At 35.6% G+C, this 25688-nt stretch overlaps 1 protein-coding gene across 12 annotated transcripts in view; it reads right to left on the bottom strand.

Moving 5' to 3' along the window:
- Positions 1-25688, bottom strand: part of CPEB3 (cytoplasmic polyadenylation element binding protein 3) — a 93185-nt gene that overhangs the window by 39109 nt on the left and 28388 nt on the right. For 7 of the 12 annotated variants that reach the window (XM_061459141.1, XM_061459142.1, XM_061459140.1 and 4 more), the window contains exons 3-4: positions 21815-21974; positions 9760-9816 (exon numbers count right to left, since the gene is read on the bottom strand). In XM_061459141.1, coding sequence (XP_061315125.1) covers positions 9760-9816; positions 21815-21974 — 217 coding nt within the window. The remainder of the gene's footprint in view (positions 1-9759; positions 9817-21814; positions 21975-25688) is intronic. The other 5 variants (XM_061459145.1, XM_061459139.1, XM_061459138.1 and 2 more) reach the window with 2 other exon arrangements.

Here is a 25688-nt window from a genome sequence, read left to right on the forward strand (position 1 = left end):
AGTTGAGAACTACTCATTTGCTGACTGGAACCCTGGCTGTCACTGCTGAGTGGCCTCGGGGCGACCCAGAGCAAAGCTGACTCTCCTTCAGCACAAGCATTAGTAACCTCTCGTCCACCCAAGCAGCTTCATCTTCAAGCCCTGAAGAAACGAAATGCTGGCTCACATGCCATACACCTGCATCTTTTTATCCCACCACTGAAAGAGCAAATACATGAGTATCTCATTAAAAACTTTCAATGGCTATTGTGTTAAACATGATGCAGTAGAAGCTGTTCGTGTGAACAACTGTTCAGCCACACTGAAGTAGTTCGCAAGTCCTGAAACAGACTCTGACTCTTGCACAGCAAGCAGTAGGGAGAATTAGTACTAGAGTTGGCATTGCACCAAGAATAAAACAATCCTTCTCCTTTACAGTCACTGCTAAAGCCGTATTATTTATTATGATGGCAAAGAATCACTGTCAGGCATCATACAGCAAGTCCTTGTCTTGATGACTGCCCATACACCAAAACACAAGCACATATCAAGGTACAGCTATCAGCATGTTTTGAGAGTAATTTATTTGAAGGAGATCTCTCAAACAGAATGCTACCAATATAAAAATCAAATATAGACGCATTACTTCAGTATGAAGATGACTTCTGTGTTTCTGTTTAAGAAAAGGAAACTATATGCTGAATGTAAACATTCAGGTCTGAACAAGATAACAGTACATGATGGCAGAAATCTACCATGGCCTTCTGTAAATTTTAGAATAAACTGTTGCCATTGATGTATTATAACACCTCTATGTTATACTGCACTGCATAATATCACTTTTATCTTAGGCACTCACACACATAACCTTTATGTCCATAAAAAAAGTTTTACTGAAGGTATATTTACAAGTGCCTGTAAATTCTAGAGGGAAAATATTGCAATCCACTGAAGTAGGAAAACAGCCTAGTTGCAGCTTTTCCTGATTTAAAAAGACATCACATTTAAACACCAAAAGAAGGTGAGGTTTCACTACTGTTAATTAGAATTTTTACACATATATACCTATATACAGACACACACATATTTTGAACTCTATTTTACCTGGTGTTTACATTAAAATGTTATTTTTTCCAAAAGCTGACAGTTATTCAGCACAGCAACTGAAGAATGTCAACACACACTTATTATGTTGCTTACACAGGATGCAAAATAACAGTGTGTCATTTGGGGCAAGTTAATAAAAAAATATCCACTGTGCTCATAAGCCAAAGTTCAGAGCACAAGAGATTTAAGAGAAGGAATGGTTCCTCAGGTAAATTTCATAACTCCTCCATTTTATTTTAGAAAAATAAATAATTTAGCCATTATTCTTGAATTAAGACATTTGGGAGCCAATAAGAAAACTATTGCACATTACAAACAATGAAATTACCAGTGTTATTATATCTGAAGTTACCTTCTCTCTTGCGTAATTCCAACAGAAGACAAAAGAAAAGAGACTGAGAGGTCCCAAAATTATACTGCCTCAAATGACGCTACTCCCATATGCTGGCATTGGTGCTGAATATGAATGTGATTTTCACAGCAAACCGTCCCCTGAAATGTTTAGAAACCTAACATAAAAGTGATTCCTTCCTATACCTCACAGGGCACGATGGTATTAATGAAAACGAAGCTGCTGTAAGAAGCGATATGCACATTTTCCCATGTAAGCTGTGAAATTGCTGCTAGCAGGCACAGATCAGTTGTGCAACTCCCAGGAGGGTCACCACCCTGTTAGTGTTTCTCCACCCCTATGCAACTTTCTTCAACTGACAGGTAGAAAGTTACATAACCAATGTCCGAAATTGCATGTACTCAAATACAAAGGAACAATACATTCTTTTCTACCCTCTGATAACTCTCCCGGAACTATTAACTCATTTCATCCCAGAGACTGAGTTGACTTTTACGAACAAGCAAAAAAGCCGCCCCAAACCCCAAATCTTGCAACGCAATTAAGTAAATTTACTGCTAATGTTACTGGAATTCCCAAAAGCCTGCATCTATGATTACCCATTTTTTGCAGTAAATCAAAACGCACTCAACTGCAATGCTCACATTTTAACTGTGTCTCAAAGTTATGTGAAACTGATGAAATTTTTCCTTTTTTTAAATTGCCTTTTTTAATGCTTTATTATAATATGGGATTGGATTTGAACATTGTATATGAGTCAAATAGCATTTCAAGGAAAAATTAAATTTATTTCCATGTCATAGCTAAAAGTGAATCTGATCAGGGAATTTCAAATACAGAAATAAGGGACACCCCTTATTTGTATTATCACATTTTATGGAAGGCTTAATAGAAAGCATTTTGAGATTTTAAAAAACATTCTTTCTTCACTGATAGTACTTATCTTGTTCATGCAATAATGAGCCCACAATATAAAGTACACACATTTCAAGGAAATCTTAAAGACACATCTTAAATTGACTTAAAATAGCATTAGATTTGCAATTTTGGAGCTAGAATGGCTAAACAAAAGTTTGTTTGACAAGACTGAGAACCACCTTGATTTATGAGGTACCAGAATCTTATTTCTAACTTGGAAACGTCATTTGTAATCCCGAAGCAATCAACAGTTCAGAACAATACTTGCTTTAGGACACTGAGTTGTCCAATTATTTTCTAAGATCAAAAAGGAAAATATGTCAAGCTTTTTCTTTTGAATAGTGGGTCTCTGAAATTTTTAAGAGATCTGGAAGTTTACAAGTGAACTGCAATGCCAGTGAAAATGAATTAATGAACTGAAAGGTGATAAAATCAAATATAACTATGCAATGTATCTTTGCTGTAACAGTATTTCTGTAGCACACACTTTGAACTCACCAAAGAACTCTTTTGCTAAAGTAATGAATAGGGAATTACCAGAATAAACTAGGAACTCTTTTTATATCATTAAAGTACATTGACTGACACCAGGTATTCATGTGCATACAGCAAGAAACACAAACACAGTAACTGCACGCAACACGATGGGAATTTTTATCGACTGACTTGAAGATTTCCTTTGGGTCTTAACAAAATTTTGAGATGAGACATAGGAATATCGTATCTTTGTAAAGTACTTGATTGCTTTTAAACTCTGGGCCACATATTCAAAGTTCCTTTAGGAAACATTCTTTACTTTGTTCATTTCAGTCAACTCATCTGCTATAATGTACATAAAGTTTATTTACATCTTTATGATTTTATAAGTACCTACCATTCACCAAGTTGTCTCACAGTACCTATGTGGAAGAATTAGAATTGCAATTCCAGCAAAACAAATCAAAAGGTTTATCTTTGATCACACGGTCAGTCCACGCTACTCTGTCTAAATGGTCAAGGTTATCTGACAAACTGTCAAAACTTGGTGGAGGTGAGAAAAATCACTGAATAACAACTAGGTAAAGAAAATTCTCTTCAAAAAGTGGCTTTTCGTAGTTGGAGGTATATGAAAGGAAGTAGCTAAAGCAGAAGCAGTTTGAGTAACTGAATTTGTAGCAGTCAATGTAAAAATTATGTGCACATTACAATAAATCCAACATTTTTACTAATTAAATAAACTAAGAATTAAGCTTGACAATAACTGCTTGCATACAAACATGAGGCCAACGTTTGAACCAGCATGAATTTACTGCATATAAAATACTATTTATTGAATAACAATTTCTGGATTTATCTACATAAGAGGCAAACTGATAAATGAACATGATATGCTAAAACTCATTAATTCATGTGCACACAAGTATGGGGAAAATTAAGAACTATCTTTGGGAGAATAAAGAATTAAACTTGGTTCACTATGTTAACTTTTGGGTTCCTTGCCATGGTATGTATGTACTGAGATTTATGTGCACAGAAATCCATTTGCTTCTGAAGAAAGTTTTCTATATATTAATCAATTGTTTGCAGAATATTAACCCCCCTTTTTCAGGGTTTCAGCATATTTCAGCATTTGAGATTTGAGGGGCTATTTTTCATGATGAGCAGTGCAACAGAATAGCTTAAGAAAACGCTCTTTCTTCCCCATTTTCTGCAGCTAGAAAAGCTGTACACAAAGAACAAGACTTCTGTTCTCCAGTCTTTTTAAAGAGATCTTAGAAAGAAAACATATAATCTAATAATTTGGATTGGGATGAATTATTGCTCATCTAAGAGTGGCTGAAAAGGTGGTTCTCAATTTCCACTGATTGAAGGGCCCTGTGATAACTTGGTGATATTAGCCTCAACAGTCCTTTCTGGTTCACCTTTTTTTTCAATGTTAGCAATGCTTTACAACAATCTCCCTGATAACATATGCTGACATACATATACAAGTGAATCATCATCAGAAAAATCTACATGCAAGCTGTATGCAGTTAAGGCCTGGACTTAACCTCACTGGACCTCAAAACTCTTGATCAAACATGTGAATTGCATTCAATACTCAAAACTATTGTTTAAACACCTCAGGCCTTCCTTCCTTAGGCATACTGAGCACGCAAGCATCTGTGCAGGAGGAAAGGCTTATCTATTTTCATTTTTATGTTTTAGTCTAAAAAACAATTAAAGATAACAGATTTCTAACAGCCAGGTCGATAGGAACTACCTTCATATTGCTTCCCATCTACCAAACCTAATTCTGGATTGCTGCCTCATCTCTTCCAGCACCATATATAATGCTTGTGGAACAGCCTGGCAAATCTTGTTCTTAAAATTCTGCAGAAACAGATGGCACTCAGCCACAATAGAGAGCATCACATAAATGAAAGGAAAGCACATTCACTGGTGAGGTTATGAAGCAGAAAAAGTGGTGGCAAAAAAAAAAACATAAACAAAACCAACAAACAAGAAGGTAATACAAAGATTAAAAGGAAGACAATTTAAGAAATCTTGCTCTGTTAGAAAAAGACTTCACCAGTGACTGATAAGAGATACTGTTACTTAAGGTAACATTCAGATGTTACCTCAGAAAGTGCAGGCACTTGGATAAAAAAACTGAAGGGAGGAAAAAGCATGTTTTATTGCCCCTCTGCCTCCCTCCCCTCCCCTTTATTTTAATTAAACAGGTATAGAAGGGACTCTGTGATATCAGCTAGCCTGCTTCACAGTCCCCAAGGCAGCACCAATCCTAACTGCTTGTACAGCTGGCTCTGAAAAACTTAACAAGGTTATGTGTGAAGCGACAGTTCACACATGCCGAGACTCTCATGAACACAGCTGCCTTTGCTATGTCATGCTTTACATAATTTTTTCCCTCCAGTTAAATACTCTGATCTCTTCACAATTAAATGAGGTGTAGTTTTGCAAGCTTTATTAGCTCTCTCAGTGCCTTTTATTCCTTTCTGATACTCCTTATATATTAATAAGCTAGTAATACATTAGCCCAATTCCTAAATTGTTTTGTTAAAGAGCTCATCAAGTTTCTATAGGCAGGTACCAAATTATATGAAGATACTGATGCCTCTTTAAATTTAGCCACTCCTTTTCCCAGAATATTACCACTTTTATTGGCTTTTATTAGCTATTAAACTGCCAGCCCAAGATTTTGCAAGACAAAAATAATTTAATAAACCTTCTACTTGGAGCAGTTCATTTCAAGGTATAACAACAGCACTGGCAAAAATTTAACTATAAAATGCTACGTCAGCAGCTTCATTATATCTAAACACTGTATGTGTTTGAAAGCAATATATCAGAATACAGGAAGAGTCAAGTACAATCACTCATAAGAAGACAAGGCAATTTTAAGACAAACAGAAGCATGAAAATAAAAAATTAAATTGTTTGGCTGCAACTGCCTTTTCCATCATGGCATAATGACTTCCCCGCATAATTATTAACTCTATTACTAAAACAAAACCAAAATGTCTACACAAACATCTAACAAGGCGCCCCAAACCCTTGTCTTAATGTATTTTTCAAATTATTTTACCCAGAACAAACAGAACTGAATCAAAAGGAACGTGACCAGCAGGTTGAAGGAGGTCATCCTACCCATCTGCTCTCGCGAGACCTCACTTGGAGTATTGTGTGCAGTTCTGGTGTCCTCAACATCAAAAGGACATGGAACTGTTGGAACAAGTCCAGAGGAGGGCCATGAGGATGATCAGGGGACTGGAGCACCTCCCGTATGAAGACAGGCTGAGGAAGTTGGGGCTGTTCAGCCTGGAGAAGAGAAGGCTGCGTGGAGACCTCATAGCAGCCTTCCAGTATCTGAAGGGGGGCTATAAGGATGCTGGGGAAGGACTCTTCATTAGGGACTGTAGTGATAGGACAAGGGGTAATGGGTTAAAACTTAAACAGGGGAAGTTTAGATTGGACATAAGGAGGAAATTCTTTACTGTAAGGGTGGTGAGGCACTGGAATGGGTTGCCCAAGGAAGTTGTGAACGCTCCATCCCTGGTAGTGTTCAAGGCCAGGTTTGACAGAGCCTTGGGTGACAGTTTAGTGTGAGGTGTCCCTGCCCATGGCAGGGGGGGTGGAACTACATGATCTTAAGGTCCTTTCCAACCCTAACTATTCTATGATACTAACGAAAAGACAGATGGTGCGCAAATAGTACCAGACCTCACAGATGACACCATTTTCATGTGAGAAAAGAATGAGCATTGGAAGTAGATGGAACATTTGAAGCCAAACAGCAGTGCAAAGTCACGATACAGAGAAGCTTTAGGAAAAACAAAACTCCAGCATTTCACAAAGGGTTTTTTTTTTCCTCATTTGTTGGTTTAACTACCTTTAGACTAAAATATTTTTTTCACAAGTTTGTTTTACAATCCCAGCACTACGGTTCAGCACTTTCTTAGATCACACACCCTGGTTTATTCCCTATTTTTTCACCTGCTATAATTCTCTCCCACTGAAGTTTATAATTGATTTTCTGGAGTTCACAAGAAGCATTAACAATAACCCACAACCTAGCACATATGTCACTGTCTTCATTCTGATCATTTCATCCTCTTCATATAGCTAATTAAAAAGGAACACATATTAACTCAAGACAGCATCCAGTGTTCCTCAAACAGAAGCAACAGCTGTAAGAATATATGACTGCAAATACAAGTCAATACTAGTAAGACAAAACGATGGACACCTTTGCATTAATTTTGGCAAGCAAATTATTTTATTTTCAGGTTTTGCTTAGTATTGTGAATATAACTTCTAATTTGTACTGCAAACCTCTACTAAAAGCATCATCAATAAGCTGGCTTCTCTTTAAGTTCAGACCTGAATTTGCATAAACAAAATCAATAGTTCAATTTATGCCACATTTCCCTAGAAATTACAGTCTTGGTTGTATTTAGTAAGGTGCTGTAGATAAAAAATTATAAAATTCTTCTACTGTTTAGCTCAGTATGAACAGCATTATTAAAAAGTTAAAACTGATGTTGACAGAACATGCTATTTCAATTAGAGAAATTTCTATTAGAGGTAATACAGATAAAAGCTATAGATTTTGTCCTTTGCACAGTGTTTCAAATCTAAGTATTTGCATCTTCCTTCTGCTTAAATGCTCTTTAGGATTATGCTCAGATCTCTCTGAGTATTTTAATATTGCATTCCTCAGTAGAATGCCTAATTCTGACAGAGAACTTCAAATGCCTCTATAACAGAAACATGCTTATACACATGTGCAACAGTTTGCATATGCACACAAGCATAATGCCATTAATGGCAAGAAGAGGCTCATGATAATATGCATTTTAAAGTAATCTCAATGGATCACACAGGAATTATGTAGTTCTAAATTCCTCACTTTTAGGTATACAAAAGAGGATTTAAATCACAGAAAGTAATTTTTAAGCTTATGTACTTGAATACTTGCTTTAACTCTCAAATCTTCAAAGATTTAAGAGCAAAATCTAACAGGTTTCACAGTATAATAATTCTAGCTTCTGGGCTCTTAGTAATGGCCAAAAATGGTGTGGCTTCATCTAGTAAGCATGGGGGGAATAAGAGATGCAAGAAAGGGAAAATACATGGGAACTTATCTAAGGCTTTTGGTTTATGCTGAATTTCATTCAAAAGAAAAATAAGTACTATATTCTGCTTATGCCCCTCATAAAGCTATGCTAGTACTTTAGTCATGACCAGGACTATAAGTGCAAAGAATCATTATTTTTTCTTAACAACTGGATTACATAACTGTGCAAAAATTTTAAAGGAATTAGGAAGAAATATCTTCTGGGATTTTATTTCCATTAAAAAGGCAACTTTTTTTTTTTTCCTTAGGTTTATCTAGCAACGACAGCAATCAGAATAGAATATATTCCTCTATTTAGGACAAAAGTGAGTTGCCCCAACATGAAGCAACTCTGATTTGATATCGTGCGATATACATACGTAGCATTGCTTTTTGGATCACTTTTTGTCTTTCAAATATCTTGGTAAGACTTTGTAAGAAGTATTCCTGTATCTTCCACAGTAACTGTCAATTTTTAAAAATAACTCAAAATTCAATCATAATCTCCCACCTTCACAATCATATTACTATTACAATCAGCTTATTGAGCTCCCCAGTTTAGAACAATAAATACATTCAGAGAACAGAATTCATGTCAAACAGCAAGAGACTGTACTGTGTAGATCTTATTTACACACACGCACGCTCACATGAACACATAAAGTCTTTAACTGAAAGGAACACTTCTCCCAGTTGATTACATATTTCCCATAATCTCATGTACCCAATAAGAAAATGGGGTATATACGCTTTACTGTCACAACATACTCTGCAAAATATCTCCTCATTAAGTGTATAACTAAGAAAAAGAGCACAAGCAAAGTCTCATGGGTTCCAAAAGGGGGCATCTAAAGCCAAATGTTAAAACCCTTGCATCCTGCCTATTACAAGGTTTCAGTTCTTCATATTTATAAATTATCTTTTAATTCTGTTTGGTACTACACAAAGGAATGTAGTTTTCAACTACAGGCAGTATAATTTATATAGACGGTGCAAAGGCAAAAAATTGAGGTTAGACAATTAATCCTATCACCTCTAATACAACACTGCAAGCAAAACCAGACATTTCAAAATAGTTCGCATTTTTTAGGATTAGATGGACAAAAACTATGCTTTGATTTGCAGAGTTCACTTCTACATTATGCTGGTGATGCCTAACACCCACCCCTGCCCTCTACATGCTACAAGGCTGTCTCTAGACCTTTCAGAACCATTCTGTCAGGTTTTCTGAATCTGCATATTCATGGCTAGATTTTTCATTTATTTTCCAACACAAACAAAACCAATAATCTTTCAGTGAAATTCAGCCCCACACTTAATTTCTCGTTACTTAGATGTCTACACATTCTGCCCAGTGATGTCTACATAAAGTTTTAGGGAAACCAACAAAGTAAACTCCATCAGTCAGTGTAATTGTATGCAAAACTTGCAACAACTCATCCCATCAAGAAGAAATACCTCTGGAGAGATATAAAAAAATCAAAGTTACAGATTTAACATACATGCATGCCCACAAAAGAGAGAACAGAGACTGCTTTGCAATGTTATCTATAGCAGGCATTATGAAGCTTCCAGTGGAATGCAAAACTATTATAAAGTTGATATAAAGAATTACAAATGTGACGAATACAATCAGAGATTTTGATTTATGAAAATAATTTTGAGAGCGTACATAAACTTCTATGCAAATATTACTACATATTTATGTTGGCTGCATGGCTACATAATAAGTCTAAAATAATATTCAACATTACAATATTAGTCATCAGTTATTAATATTAGTCATTAGATATTAACTACTTACTATTAAGAGCCATGATATTGTCTGTTCCTGGATGATGGAAGTTTATTCCCATACGCCCTGCAATGTAAATAAAAGGTATTTTCAATGTTTTTCTTTCAAAATGGAAATCCAGCAATACAAAAAAATTGCTAAAGGGGATGAACAGTCAGGATAGCTCAATCTTCCATCTACTGAAGACAACTTTCCAAAAAATACACATTTACAATATTTAACATTGCAGTACCTTTATTATTATGTACTTAAGATATTGAAAATCACAAAATGAACTATGAAAATTATTATTTAATACAACCCTTTGCTTTGTATTAGGAAAGCATTACGCTTACCCTTTCAAAACAAGGCCTCAAAGTTCAGCCTTGCTGCAGTTATGCCATTTATAGTACGCTTCAAATAACAAAATACAGTATTTTAAAACATCCACTTAATTGGTAAAAATAAATCACTGTTTTCCATACTACCTGTGATACTAGGAGCTCCCAAGTTAATGGATCGATTGAGACAGAGTGCTTACACTGGTTTTGTATTATTTCCCTAAGAATGCGCTATGGCTTACTGTTTGAGGTAAGACACTGGGTTGGAGGGACCATTGTCACAGACTACATTCACATGTACTTTGAAAAATACTGATTCTTGACCCATAATATGGGACTATCATATACAGAAGGTCCACCATGACATCCAAATAAATTCTGCCTGTGCCAGTTTCCAGGAAGCTGGAGAGATGCAAAATAGCACTTATTTTCTCAAGTGAGATCTAACAATGGAAAAGATGGCTTAACAAGATCTCTGATGACTTCGGGAACTAGAAGTAGGAACAAATTCACACATGGTTACTTTGATTCAAAGAAGACAGTCCCCAGAAATCTACTTTTACCATCAAGCCAAGAAATGAGACAACTATATTAACTGTTCAGATTGGTTTTAGATAGTATTTAGCTGAGCTGAACTATTAAAAACTTTACCTAAAGAAACTTCATAACAGGACTCATAACACCCTCACCCCCCCACAAACCAATCTGAAATCTTTAACTGGTGTTAGTCCTTGTTTCAAAAAAGATACACAAGGATCATTATAGCCACATAAAAATGATTTCAATTAAGTAAAGTAAGTAACTTAAGTTACTTACAAATGTTGTAAGCCATTTCATATGCTGTCTGTATCTCTAGATTTGCGGCTAAGTTTCGGATCTAAGGAAGAAGGCAGTTTACATTGGCACTCAAATATAGGAGGTCAAGACCCCCAAACTATACTGAAGAACCAATATGTAAGTTAAGTTCCTGTACTTCTGCAAAACCCTGTTTTAGCAAAAAAGCTTCTGGAAAGCAGAACTAAAGCCAATCTTCTCAAATTAGTTCCTATCAATAAGTTAAAGCCTTCTATTTCCAGTCACAGAGACTGCTGTGCTGCAGTTAATATTCTTTCTGAACAGATTCAACATGAAGTTTCAGTACAATTGTGGAACTAAGTCACAAGCAGTTTAAGAAAAACATATGCATTTTCTTCACATTATAGTTTTCTCATTCTTTTAGAAAAAAGTGCCACCACAGTAAGACTATGAAGCAAACAGCACCTTCAGAAAGAAGTGGGGGCAGAACAAGGTAAATAAAACCTGGATTTTTACTTTCCAGTTCCTTGAGCAAAGCTTTTTAAAGACATCTTCATTAATTACTTCAGATTTCCTAATGATAGGCAAAATTCTCCTATACACGTTTTCACATTAATCTGGCAGAAACATTAAAGCTGCTATCATTTCAGTTTATATAAGCTTATGCTAAAATATCTCCAAAATCTTGCCAGATGGACATTAATTCCCTTTTCCTTAATAGCATATTAAAAAACATAAGGTTACAGGTATTACTTGTACAGAGAAAAGGTGTATATATAATAATCTATACTTGTAACTAATACTTGTAAAAGGAAAAAAGGAACTGCTATAAAAAAAAATAGAGCAAAATTTGAATGCCTAATGCTTGGATGGGCTCTTCTGTTTTCCTTTGCTGAAGCTGAAATTCTGCTGTTTGACCAGCTTCAGAAATAGAATCATATCTGTGACATCTGGGTTTGTTTTTTTCATCTCCCTCCAGGCTGTCACTGGACCAGGTGCTGCTTATGTGACATTTTGTCACCTGCCCTTGGCCTGCTATTTTTAAACAGTTCTTGTCAGCTCTCTTTTAAGAGGAGCAGAAAATACAGAGCAGCACAAGCAGAAGGACATGTTGCCACACTGAGCTAAGCAACAGTGTGGGATAATTCTGTGCATCTTCAGAGGTTCCCCAATGCAATTACATAGAAACAAATTAACGGAATGCTTTCAAAACACACCTGCATTAAAAGCATTCAAAACAGACTGGTAATGCACCAATCATATGACATTTAGTTACCAATAATTATATAGCCTTTCATATTAGCTACATTTTAATATCTTGGTGTTTGAAGCAAATTCTTCCATTGAAAAAGAGGCCATATGCAGATTACAGAAGTGCATAATTATCTAAGGAACAACAAGAGAGCACAAAAAGGAAATTATGAATTTATTAATTTAGAGTTGCAATGTAAAACTGTGAAATATAATTAAGAATATGAACTTTCAAGGACATATTTGGGCTAAAACCAGTAATTATTATCAGAAAACAATTTTAAGAAAAGCGCATGTATGTTACCTGGACCTTTACAAAGTCTATATAAGCACATATTTCTAATTACAGTTTTAAAATGGAATCTCTGCATAAAATTTCTGCTTTTTAAGAACCTTAAGACACAATAAGCAGAAACACAGAGAGAGCACGGAAGTTACGGACTCCAGCACTTCACTGAAGTCATAAATAGGAACTCTTCCAGTAACAACATCCCAGTACTTGTATTCAGTGTACATCTGCCATTTTCAGTTTGTTATCTTGGTTTCATAACTAACTACTGACTATATTTTCAATTATGTGCTTTGACAAGACACACTGATATTACTGCAGTTGGGCTGCAATAACAATCACTACCTTACTTTATGTCTTCTCAATTCCCAATTAAAAAAAATAATTAATCCAGTTCTATAATTCGTGATCTTTAAACGTTTCAGAATATAAATAAGAGCTTAACGATTCTTGTATAGACCAAGCTGCTCTTTTGCATATCTCATGTCATTAAATTCCTTAAATTCTCTCTCGTAGCAGCATTTGGAGAGACTTTTCTCACTGGGCTGCCTAAGTGCTCTGCTGCATGTCCAACATCATGCTTGCCATGGCTGAGAGCCCAGTTCTACTTCCTAGAGCACATGTCAAACATGTGCATCTTCTTCTCTGTATTATACTGGAAATACAATGATGTTAAATGGAATTTAACTTCACCTCATTCATTGCAGAAGAAAGTAATGATTTTGAAACAATTCTGAAAGCTTTCCAATAACTTTAGGACGTACACCCTTTCCACATAAGAATCTCTTTATTACATCTTTTACAAATAGATAACCTGATTTCTTCTAATTGCTTAGATAATTTCAAGTTCCATGAACACTTCTGAGAAAGAATGTTATTCCAGAAACAACAAACCTGGATATCAGCACACTTCTACCACTATTCAGTTTCTTAACAATATCTAGAGCTGGGCTTGTCTATAGTGGTCCCCCTAGTCGCTACTTTAAAATCCACTATTTTTAGCAGATCTTGACCCTTATGTGCACAATCTGTTTACACCTAAATATAAAACCTATCTTTGATTTCATCTTTCTATATGTATGCTGGTATTACCATTATTTTCCCATGTCTGAAACAAACACCAGTGATTAATCAGTTATATCTATAACTAGTGCTTTTGCTTTCAGAGATTTCTCAATTAATTTTCTCTTTTTATTAATTTTCTCAAATGCTCTACAGTTTGTTGAAATCAAACTTGTGAAACCCTAATCAGCTCCTGGACATGAACACTCAGTGAAGGATTTTTAAGATTACAGTTACCTATTCTCATCATTTTCATGTCACAATCAACATTCCAAGAAACAATGTTCCTTGGTTATATATTGAGTAAAACTTCTTGCACTGTTATACCTCATGCCTTTCTCAAAGACAAACCACTCACCAATTCAGCAACTGGTATTTGGCATGAGATTTGCTAGAAAATGTCCTGAACATAGTTGGAATGAGAACTTCCTCTCACATATTCCTTAAGATCATTGTTGGTATCAATTACAAGTTATGACTACAGACTCCAGTGGCAAGGTCAAATGAAACTGCTAACAGGACTAGATCTGCTATTCTTCCCTAGTAATAATATCTTATCATTCTTATCTAGCTAATTATTTCAAAATTGGTGCCAACAAAATGCATTACAAAACAGCGACAGTTATTTGGATGGATAGGTAGCAAGTGGGGTAGTGCAAAGACCAGACAACCAAAAATGTGCAAGTATCCAAGGAAGACCAATATTCCCTCAAATATCTGAAACAAGATGATTATTTTGACCCATATGTATTTGGGGGTCTAGTTCACAGCACAACCTAACAGCTCCCCACACATAAACCCATACCCCAAACCATGAGTCTTGGCTCCATGATTCACAAATGGCACAAGATTCAGAAGCATGAAGCATGTGTGTGTATATGCATGGATATGTGTATACACAAATTTTAACCACTTTTACATGACTAGACCTCAGACCATTCTCTCTCCTATCCTTTCAAAAATAGACAGCTGAAAGTGATGCTACATTAACTCAACATAAATACCCATACTTCTCAAAACATTTGAAAAGCAAGAACTGTGTAAGCAAGTGTCTGCATAAAGAATTATAGAAATAAAAGGTAACTCCCTGAAGAACCTTGTTAGTTCCCTCCCTCCCTGCTTATTTTTAAGTCTATCTGCTATATGATCATATCCATAATTTAAACACCTACTTGGGACTTAAATACCTTACCATACTCAGCAGAACAAACATACTATTGTTTGCCAGAAAGGAAATACAAAGCACTATTACTGTGTTTACACATACATATTTTTACTGTGCAAGCACATATTGCGACAATGCGAACTAAAGTGTATAATCATCAGCTAGAATAACAGCTGATAGTAATAAAGCTTGCTGATACTTCTTCCTATCAGTGACTAAACAAATATATGCCATCAGTAGAGAAAATAACCGATAAAACGTAACAACAAATACACTATGAAATGCACTCTTCATAATTACATTGCTCCAATAAAATACAAAGTTCTTGCATATATTTCAGTAGTGCAAACATTTCCAGCTTGAAAACAGTTACATTTCCAAAACATTAGTACTTTAAATGCAACACGTGATGAACATGAAAAGAAAATTGGCTTTACTTGTAAGGGGTAGACAACCATATGTACACATATTTCCATACTACAGATAGTTCTTAATCTTTATTCAAAAGTGGTATTCTTATTGGCCAGTTTGGGGGGAATAAACCAACCCAATATGATAGAGCCTTTCATTAGCAATCCGTTCTAAAACACACAAACCCTCAAACAGTAGAGAAGTGAGAAGGAAGAAGTATATAAATACATGGAAAAAAAAAAAAAAAAAAGAAAAAAAAACCCTGGAAATAAGGAGAAAGAAAACTTGATATCTGCTACCACCACTCCTTAAACTAAACAAAGCAAACACAAATCCCCCACCAATCTTGTCCAAACGAGATTCAGCAGGTCAAAGACAAGGACAAGCTGGGTGCCCGCAGCAAATTAGTAAGTATGATCATACTATGTGATCACAGAAGAAAGCACTTAATTTAAGAAATACGAACTATTTAATGGCCATTTTGTACTGAATCAAGAAAAAACAAAAAACATACACCACCAAAAACCCAAACAAACAAAAACCCCCCAAAAACTAAAGAGGATTTTCTTAAATAAGCCGTTTCAAATTGATAGAAAACAGAATACATTTCCTGTAAAAGGATTAGCTTGAGTGGCCTAATTTAGCACACAGAGATGTGCAGACACATCTGTCTGCTCATGCTGGTTTTCATGTGCATTTACAGAAAGGTGTCTGATGAGCACTGAGATCCTCAGAAATGCTGTCACAATGCACTTTTTCTAATGACAGTGTTGCAAAAAGCTCTGACTGGGGAGCACCATTTCTAGGACTGAGATGACAACATTTTTTCTATTTGCACGACCTTTGTGTTCAGCTGCTGACTGCAAATACAAATACAACCTGTTCACCTTCACTTTCCTCAGGTCATATCGCAAACCTACTGCTTTGCTTATGAATAGCTTATGAACAATTAGAGCTGAACAAAATCCGTTGGCATACACTGAAGTTAACTGAAGACAAAAAGTTCCATTCTATATGTATTATATGTATTGTATGTATCTATAGGTATTATAATATTGTCTAAACTGCATACAATCTTCAAACACTGCTGTCAAACCTCATAAACAATACAGTTAAGTTAAAGGTAAACAGGACATATTAAATTTTACTTAGTTTTCATATGACCTGATACAGTCTTTACGACAGTTAAAAAGTAGTAACCCCAGTAACCTCAGTTTCCTGCTGTGCAAATATATGGGTGTCCTTCATATTAAGTATTGAAAATTTAGATTAAAAAGTTTCCCCACAGATGCTGTTTCCACTGCCGAACTGCTGTATATTTATATTCAAAGTCTCCAACAATCTCAGAATAACAAATACTTATATAGTCATAGAGTATGTACTTTCTACTGAAATGACATAATTAACATATATTTTATGTATCCTTCTACAGTAAAACATCCATTAGTTTTAATAAAGCCTGCTTCTGAAATTCTTGTACCTGTGTTGTCTCCAAATATTCATACTTGAAGACCTGTCACATTGATACTTTCTGAAAACCTCAGATTTTATTGTTAGTTGGGGATTTGCACATTATGAAGTTTGTTTCGATTCCGATTTAGAATAAACCCCAAATATTTGTTACCTTCTGTAACAGTAAATTTAAAATAAATATTTCAAAGGGACATGATTTCTCTAGTCAATTTAATTTCAATTCAGTTTCATGACCTATCAGTAGCACATGTGCATAGCATATGATCTAACACAGCTGAAATATTTTATTTGATTATTTAAAAATAGAAGAAAGGCAGCTGCTAGTTACTACTGATAAAAATATTTTTTATAGATCAGAATGCCTCTGTTTGTGTTGTAATGCAATACTTTGACATGGATAAACATATTGCAACAGTGACATATTACACCATAGACAGGAGACACTTTGATGTAGGAAAGAAATGTTTTAGTCAGTAATAAGTAGCATCTACCCAAAGTTATCCTGATAATTCAGTTCTGCCCTACAGCATTAGGTAGAAGTAGTACATACACACAAACAAGTTACAAAAGACACCCTTTCCTTGCTAAAGCAAAACCCTCTCCCATGTTTTTGTAGCGTATGATATATATTACTGGCAACTCAGAAAATAAATAAAACAGTTCAGGAAAACATCTCAGAAGACACTGCACTGTTCTGTCACATAGGCCTGGTTATGTGACAGGGAACACAGGGAAGAATCGGATACCCTTCGCCACATACAGTAATTTGCCTTTAATGAGAAGTTTAACAATTCCCTTACTGCACTTTTTCCCTCCTTCTGAAAGGAGAAAGGGATTTATGAGTATAGCCTCAAGGAAAAGAAAGATGTTGAAGCTGGTCTTGATGGCAGAGAACGCAGGTAAAGAAGTCTGCCTAACTGTCTTGGGAGAAAAGAAAATGAGGCTTCCTTTTTAATGGGTTTACATTCTTTAGATCTCAAAGAATGAAAATGGCAAACAGTTTATAAAGTTACACAGTTCCCTGACTACAAGGACAGAAAGATGGAAACCTACAGCAGGGTACCCCTATCTTGCAGAAAAAGACGAGGGAAAAAAAAAACAGTTTTAGACAAACAAAATAAGAGCTGACACTGAACAGCTTCTCCCAAGATGGGACTCAAGATAAAATGCAACATGGATGGATAAGCTCGTAATTTATCATAGTCCAGAAGCCCCAGAGCTAGGTATCAAATCTCTCTTACTGCAAGAAACACCCAAAAAAACCTAGGTGACCCTAGCTTTCCTAGCTGGAGAGCACCACGCCAGCCTGCCAATCAGACTGAGTTAGCACTCACTCAATATAAGTAATTCAATATTGCAAGACGGAGGATCAGTTAGTTTCTGCTGCACTAACAATCCTTCAGCCTTTCTCTTGTTCCACACTTGAAAGTAACACCCCCAAAAAAGTTGCTTAATCACATGCCCTCTCAAGGCCAAGTGGATCATGCATTAAAAAAAGTGACCTACTCTGGTGACCTTGAAATAAACTGAATTTCCATAGCCTTCAGGACAAAGTCTGATCACACCTCAGATCCAGAGAAAGTGTGAAGCTTCAACTACTGTGAACAAGAGGATAGACTCTTCCTCACCCCGAGCTTCTTCACTACCTCCACTGAACAATGCAGAGCATGAGGAACTTATATCCCACAATCAGATGAAACACATCACAGAAACATTTTAATTTGGTCTTCACATTAGAATCTGTTACTGTTAACCCCCATCCACATTCTAATCTGAAGCCGTTGTTCTATATCCAAGATAGTTACTTTTTGTTTCAAATATCTGCCGAGATGTGAGTAGGCACATATGCCAAGAGGGACTATGTTCCAAGCAAAGTTTCAACCTTCAGATAAACCACCTGCAATATTTTACTAATGAATACATATATGCCAGTACTTCTAAAAATACTCATTTGCTGAAGACTTTGTTGCCAGCAGCAGGCTGAAATGATCCTGAAATAGCTCCACCGGCTTTGTAACATGCATGGGAGGATCCAAAACATGTATAGATTTTCTACAATTAAACCTTCCTGTGTTTTTAAGATCAGAGGTTTTTCATACTGATCTTTTAACCCCTTTTGCTTAAAAATCTGGAGAGTAAATACAAGGCCAACTGACATGCAAGTGTTGTTAGCTAAAATTGTTTGACAAAACAAGGCTTGTTTACCAAAAGGTGAACAATTTAAAAGGTCATTTGAAAGCCATCTCATTTTGTCTGATCACTTGTTAAACCAGGGCTTTTGTGGTTCTTTTACTTTCCATCTATGCAAGAAAAAGCTGCCCCTGAGAGACAGTCACAGATGTCAGCAGAAGGAAAGATTTAAAGGGAAAAAAACCCCATACCTAGTTTACTATGAAAGACAAAGAAGGTTAAATGAGGAGGAAGTGGCTCTGAGAGTTGGTTAAGTTAGTATGATTCCAGAAAGAAGAGCTGAAATTTTGCACAAGGTGCATCCACACAGGAATGTCTAGAAGGAACTGAAAAGCAAAAAATCAAGCTGAAGTACATAACAATGACTTAAGAAACAAGCAAAAGCAAGCAGGGCAATAACTTACTTTCACAAGGTGATTGCAAACTAAAATGTGCTACTACTCTAAGGAGGAGAGACAGAGGAGAGTGGGATAAGTAAGAAAAAAAGCAAGAGAGCTTAGAAGACAAGATTAAGTGAAATCTGAGGAAGGTACAGAGAAGGACAGTAGTTGAAAACCTTCTGCATCTTTAGCAGAGAAAATTGGAGCTACGGGTGAAGAGTCAAGACCAATTTTCATGGAAAACGCAATAATAAAATGCAAAAGGAAAACAATTGGACAAGTGTATCAATGTTTGCAGAAAAAATAGGTTTTTCTGAAAAGGATTCTTTTGAAATACTAATACTGTTTAATACAGAGGAAGACAACACATCTTGGAAGGGAGAATTAATATCCTGGAACAGTCACTGCTATGAACGTTAGCAGTCATGCTGCATAGTGTGAAAACAGGAGAGGAAAGTGCACAGTATGTCAAGGCAAAGCTGGAGGTTAGCAAAGTAAGCTGTCTAGTCAGAGAGGAGGAAAAGAAAGCAAGAGAGAGAATTAACTACATCAACAGGAAAAAATACAGCTGGGGCGAAACAGACAGAGGTAACTAACAGCAAACATTATTTCTCCAACAGTTACTGGACTGGAAGCTGAAGAAGAACTAAGTAACAAGGCCAGGCGGCCAAACAGGTGAGCAGCACTGAGTGAGAAAATGAGATAGTTTAAAAAAAAGCACATCCAGTAAGTGACAGAAATGTTTGTTAGAGCAAAAACAGAGCTAACAGTTCCACTGGCAAATGGAACAAGTAAACTCAAACTTTCAATTAATAGCCAACTCTTTGGTTTTACTTTCTGAGCACAGACAAACAGTTCCTACTGCTCTCAAATATCCATTTAAGGTAGACTGTTTCCTACATAAATTGTTAACCTAGTAGAGATGAAAATATTAAGTTTGCTTTGAAAAGTATACTTTTTTCAAAAAGTAAGAAAATACTTTATGAAACTAAGAATTTCATTTCTACCTCATGCAAAACACCAACATTAAATAGCATTATGACCCACAGGTGCAGCTGTGGAATATGCCACTTGCAACACTTACACAGGTTAGCTTAGCTGAGTACTGGAAAGTATTCTTGATAGAATGACCCAACAACATAGAAGAATTAAATATTTTCACGCACTATTATTTTATGTGCTAATATTTCTATTAAAAAAAATGAATTGTTTTAAGGAAACAAAATTGCACTTATATGATGTTAAAATCTTTTTCTAGAGTCCTACTTTTCTAACCCTATCCTTCTCATTTTCTTCCACATCCAGGTTCATATGGAAATTCATTCTTAAAAAAAAATAGTCTCTATTAGTATATTTAAATAAATACCAATTTAAAAACAACATGGGAGTTTTAGGTAGAATTAACAGGATACAATAAGTGCTTATATCTACTTACTAGAAATTGGGATTTATTCCTGTTTTTTTTGTTTGTTTTTTAAATACCAGCTATATGAAATATATCCAGCAGAAATCTCAGTTTTGGTTTTTGTATATTTCAGGTAAACATTATTTTGGAGAACTAAGGTCAGAATAGACATGAGACAGCATTTCTTGCCATTTTAGACATCTGAATAATGGCTAAAGACAGATGAAGCATACAGCACAGCAAATTTCAAGGTAACAGTGGAGAGCACCACCTTAAAAGAACTGAGAGCACAGAATCCAGTTTGGTATGGTTGTAGAAAAAACACCACAAAAAATCTGTATCCAGAAAGACAGTGAAAAAGGCACAAAACCTCAGACCAAGAAAAAGTGTTTTTCTATGTAATATGTAAATAGAGAGGGAAGCAAATGAGGCAATCATGACATTGGGAAAGTGTGTATATAAGTATTAGCATGGCCACACACAACTGGATTTCTTCTCTATCAATTCCAGTGTCCTGACTTCTCAGTGTTTCGTAATCATATTTCCTTTGTGTACAGCTTAGTATTAGCTACCATCTTCAAAGTGAGCAAGAATGCATGTAAGCAAGAATGTCTGCCTATTTTTAAACTTAACCAATGAAAGAATAAGAAGAGGAGTGTGCAGGTCAATCAGGAATATTTGTTCATTGAAATGTTGCCACCACCTTTCATTATTCAGTATCAGCTGAGTATTAGAAATGGTTTGTTTCATCTCCAATGCCACAGCTGGTAGAACAAACACAGTTTAGTAGCATAAATAATCAAAACTCTCCCGCCATTTAACAACATCCTAATAGCTTTTGGTTCCCCTAACAGTTTGAGATCCAAATTAAGATACTTAAAAAAAAAACAAACCCTAAAAAAAACCCCAACAAAACCTGAAACATCTGTAGAGTGATTGTTTTAGAACCCTGTATACTACCTGATGATCCCAAAATAAGTCACATTAACTTTGAATAAGATATTGAAGAAACAATTGGACTTCAGTTTCACTACACCTTTTCTGAACTGAGTGACTGCAGCAGGAGACACAACTGTGCTATTTGCTGTTACACAAAACCAACTTTCAGAAATGCCAGTTAGTTTTTACAACGCTTGTGCACTCACAAGAAATGTATGCAGATTTTACCTGATCTTCCTATAGTACAGATGATTATCTTAAGATGTGAAAACAGAAGCTTTTCATAACTGACAACTCATTCATTAGCAAAAAGTTTATAGCGAAACTGAAAAGCTGATTTTTGTTTAAACACCAAGCAAGCATGGACATATGAATATTCCTAACCTGTAAAATGATTCCTCCACATTATATCAGCGAAACTCATTGGTGGGCCACTGGGAGGGTAGTGTTTACCTTTCAGAGGCTCATGATCAGTCCTTATCATATCCATTAAGGAATTTTCCAAAGAGTGCAAGTTAAAAGTGTCATAGGGCCTATTCCGGTCCTAGAAGAGAAAGGAAAAAAAAGGAACAAAAAGAAAAGAAACTGTTTTAGAAAAAATCATTTTCTAACACAGGCTCATTTCTTATTTTAGAAAACTTCAGCATCCAATTCTACATTTCTTCTGGATAGAACTTTTTATATTACAAAAATAATTGATAAATACAAGCTTACAGTTGTTAAACTGATACCCTTTCATTTTGCAATTTTCACTAGTACAGCTATGCAGGAGGCTTTTTAATATCTTCAAAGTACACATACAAACATTAGTTAATTCTAAACATCATTTAAACAGGAACTTAGACATAAAGCAACAGTAATGTTTACATTTGAGAAGTTAAACTGTTTCAGAGTTCAGAGATTTTTGTTTTGCAGCTTCATCATCTGCATCACAGTGCTACCTCCACATCAGAGCAAAAGCAAGCAATGCTCAAGATGCCAGCAGGCACATTTATTCCAGAAAGTACCAAGCAATTTTTCAGACATCTAAAATGAATCTCACAGAGTTGAGGAAAGTACACCAGATGCAAAACAAAACAAAAAGCAACACTTTCATAAGGGCACTCAAAAACCTGAGCAAGATTTTTTTAAAATCTCTCATTTTAAATTCACTGTAGTTCTGTTTCTAGTTTTCAAGAAAAAGCAAAACAGAAAAAACAAAACACCCTAACAAAACACAACAGACAAACCCAAAACCCACCAACAAACAAACAAAAAGAAACAAACCACCGACCCACAACCAACCTTTAGCAGGCCTATGAAAATAACCAGTTTCAAAGGTCAGGAACAACGTTATAGAGGGAGTAATCTCTTCATGCCCATGTACCCACAGTACGGTACACAATGGGGGAGCATAAGAGAACAGCCCCTTGTAGTCAGACAGTTTCTAAAAAACATTAACTATCTTATTCTTATCACTACTACTAAAAAACAGTAAAGAACAAGTATCTAAAAGAGCAGTTTTCTTTGTACATTGTAGTAGGCTACAATTAATCAAGAGTGGTATAACATTCTAGTGTGCAAAATGAAACCTTCATTGTAAAATGCTCCCAAAATTATGGAAAAATGTTTTCCACATACTGGTTTCTTCAAGATAATCTTCCTGCTTTAAAGAATACAATTTAAAAATCCTCTGACAAAAAGCAGCAGCATCCACTGAAAGTGTAACAAAATTTTTCTCTTAGTATAATTTCTCTTGAACTCTCTTTCTTAGGTTGTCTTTAAATAAAACTAAAGAAGATAATAAGTTCACTGGTATAATTCAGCTTTCTTTTAATACTCCTGTTCTGGAATTCAAATAAATGCACATGTTATTAAGTTAGCTGCTACAGAAAGCTCCAAAATACAGATCATCTTACCGCAAAAATCTCATATTCCCACAGTCTGCCTACTTTAAACTGAAGATTCAGCTTCCCTTCTCCAACATGTCAATTTTCTATAAGTGAACTAGCACTGTACTCTTCACACATATCATCTATTATAGCATTTTTTTGGCAGTCAAATATGATGTACAAAGAATAATACTTGATTTCTGTTAGAAGCTATACTGAGCATTAAAGTTGAAATGAGTTCACCGATTCTCAATTTCATTGTTGACGATTTTTAAGTTTTCTTCAGCTGCTTAGAATGCCAGCATTTGGATGCTGTATTTAAAAGTGTACTTGTTCATCTATCCAAGTGCATCAATACATACCGAATATAAAGTCAAACTGATGCCCAGGAAATCTAAAACAGATATTGAGGAAAGAGCCCTCCAAAAGAAAACAAAGCAATGTGTAGTACAAGGGTTTATTTCATATTCACTTCCTTAACAAAAATGCAAGGGTAGATAGAAAAGAAAAAGTATAACTTAAATGTAAAAACATGCCATTCTTGTGCTATATTAGTGACTTGATCAAATAGGTTCTGTATTACTCCCTCAAAGCAAGAATTTGAGTTGTCTTTTTCTATTTGTTTTTTACAAATACATTTTATATACCTATACTGTGAATACAGGTCAGGTGTTACAGTACTGAAGTAGGGCACATTTCTGAAGAAAAAGCATGAAAGCAAATACACAGTTTATATCATAAATAGGGGTGGGGAAGTATTTTTCAGTTAGATCAGTCCCCTGATCTGGTTTACTATACAGCTGTAGCAGAGCTGAGCTGGCAAAACCAACACTTGCTGGAGAGCAAAAGGGCAGGATTGCTGCTTTTGCCACAATGATAGTTTGTTCCAGCGTCAAACATTCCAGAAATTACAGTCTTAGAGGTCAGAAGGAGTGAGTTCAGAAGAGGACACAGCCTGCAAATTGAATGTAACTGTCCTTTTATTAACATACATATGCTATATTTTAAGTATGCCACTATAGCAGCAAATGCCTGGGACATCCTACTTTGTTTTAAAGCTTCCAATAGAACTGTGCACATGGACATGTGAAAAAAGGGACAAAAAAAGCATAGCAATGAAGGCAAGGCTATACTGGATGGGTTTGCTAGAATGCAGGATCTTTCTAACCTTGTAAGAGTCATACAAACCTGCAACATTATTAAATTAGACCCACATTGGACACAGGAAGATCAACTGAATCAACCCCCTTTACTTAGGCAACTGGAACACTTCCCACTATAGTACTTGAGCAAATAAGTACATAAATTTAGTAAACGAAAAGAAATTTAATAAAAGAAACTCAGTAAACGAATTTAAACAAGAAATTTAGACACAACAGATTTTTACAAATTTGTTGTGGCACATGCAAGTATAATGCATGCTGACTACAGATTTTGTAGTGTGGATGACAAAATGAACAAGTCGGAACTAACATTCTAGCTCCTAAGTAAAAGGGCTACTACAATTAGTAGCTTTCATTTCAGTAGGAACTCATTTGTACTTGGCAGATTTCAAGCTTGTTTCCTAAATTCTGCAATTTCTTCCAAGAAGGTTGGTGCTTCAGCACACACATGCACAGGATGATGCTTCCTTATTTGTCCACATGAACAGGTTCTCCTGGTTTTGTGAACTGATACTGTTCCTTTTCCCAGATCTGCCTTTTGCATTGTTTCCACAGGTTACCGATATACTGCCAAACAATCCCAACAACAGAAACGATTCATAAGAGTCCTTAGTAGCACATGAGAACTTTGCAAGGAAGTTCTTCAACTAGGACCATGAATGAAAATAAAAATATAAAATAAAGGATGATAAAGCAGAACAAAAAACCTTGGGAAGAAGTTTCAAAATCCAGCAAGTCTGGAAAATCTGCTGGGATCATCTAGATAAGACCAAGATCCTAAGACCTACTTAGATAAACTACATTATGGATAAAAGACGTTTCCAGCTGCAAGGCACTGCCTTTGGCTACACAGCAATCACTAAATTAGCAAGAGATTAAGCCCAGTCCATCCATGTTGAACTGTGCATAGACAACAGCTCCTTCCTTGTTAGCTGCTAGTGTATATGGCAACATATTTTAGTTCTTATGATACTCTAGTCTTGAAAAACAGCTTAGTAATAATAACTCTTAGAGAATATACGGGTCCCAGAACTTTAAATCCCAGGCCTTTGGCTGTTACCTGTATGCTCATCCATGACACAGACTTCGTCAAAGTGCATAGCGCAAAGTTAAGCATAGCGAAAAATTGCAAATGCATATGCAGGATCAGATTTTTGAAGGATCACAAAACAAAATGGAGCTTTAGTTGAAGTTTATCTTTAAATACGTTACTTGTAAAAATGT

Source organism: Pezoporus flaviventris, unplaced genomic scaffold (genome assembly GCF_033815535.1).
Source record: "Pezoporus flaviventris isolate CSIRO_AGI_PZ_B2104156 unplaced genomic scaffold, CSIRO_AGI_Pfla_v1 ptg000029l, whole genome shotgun sequence".
NCBI lineage: Eukaryota > Metazoa > Chordata > Aves > Psittaciformes > Psittacidae > Pezoporus > Pezoporus flaviventris.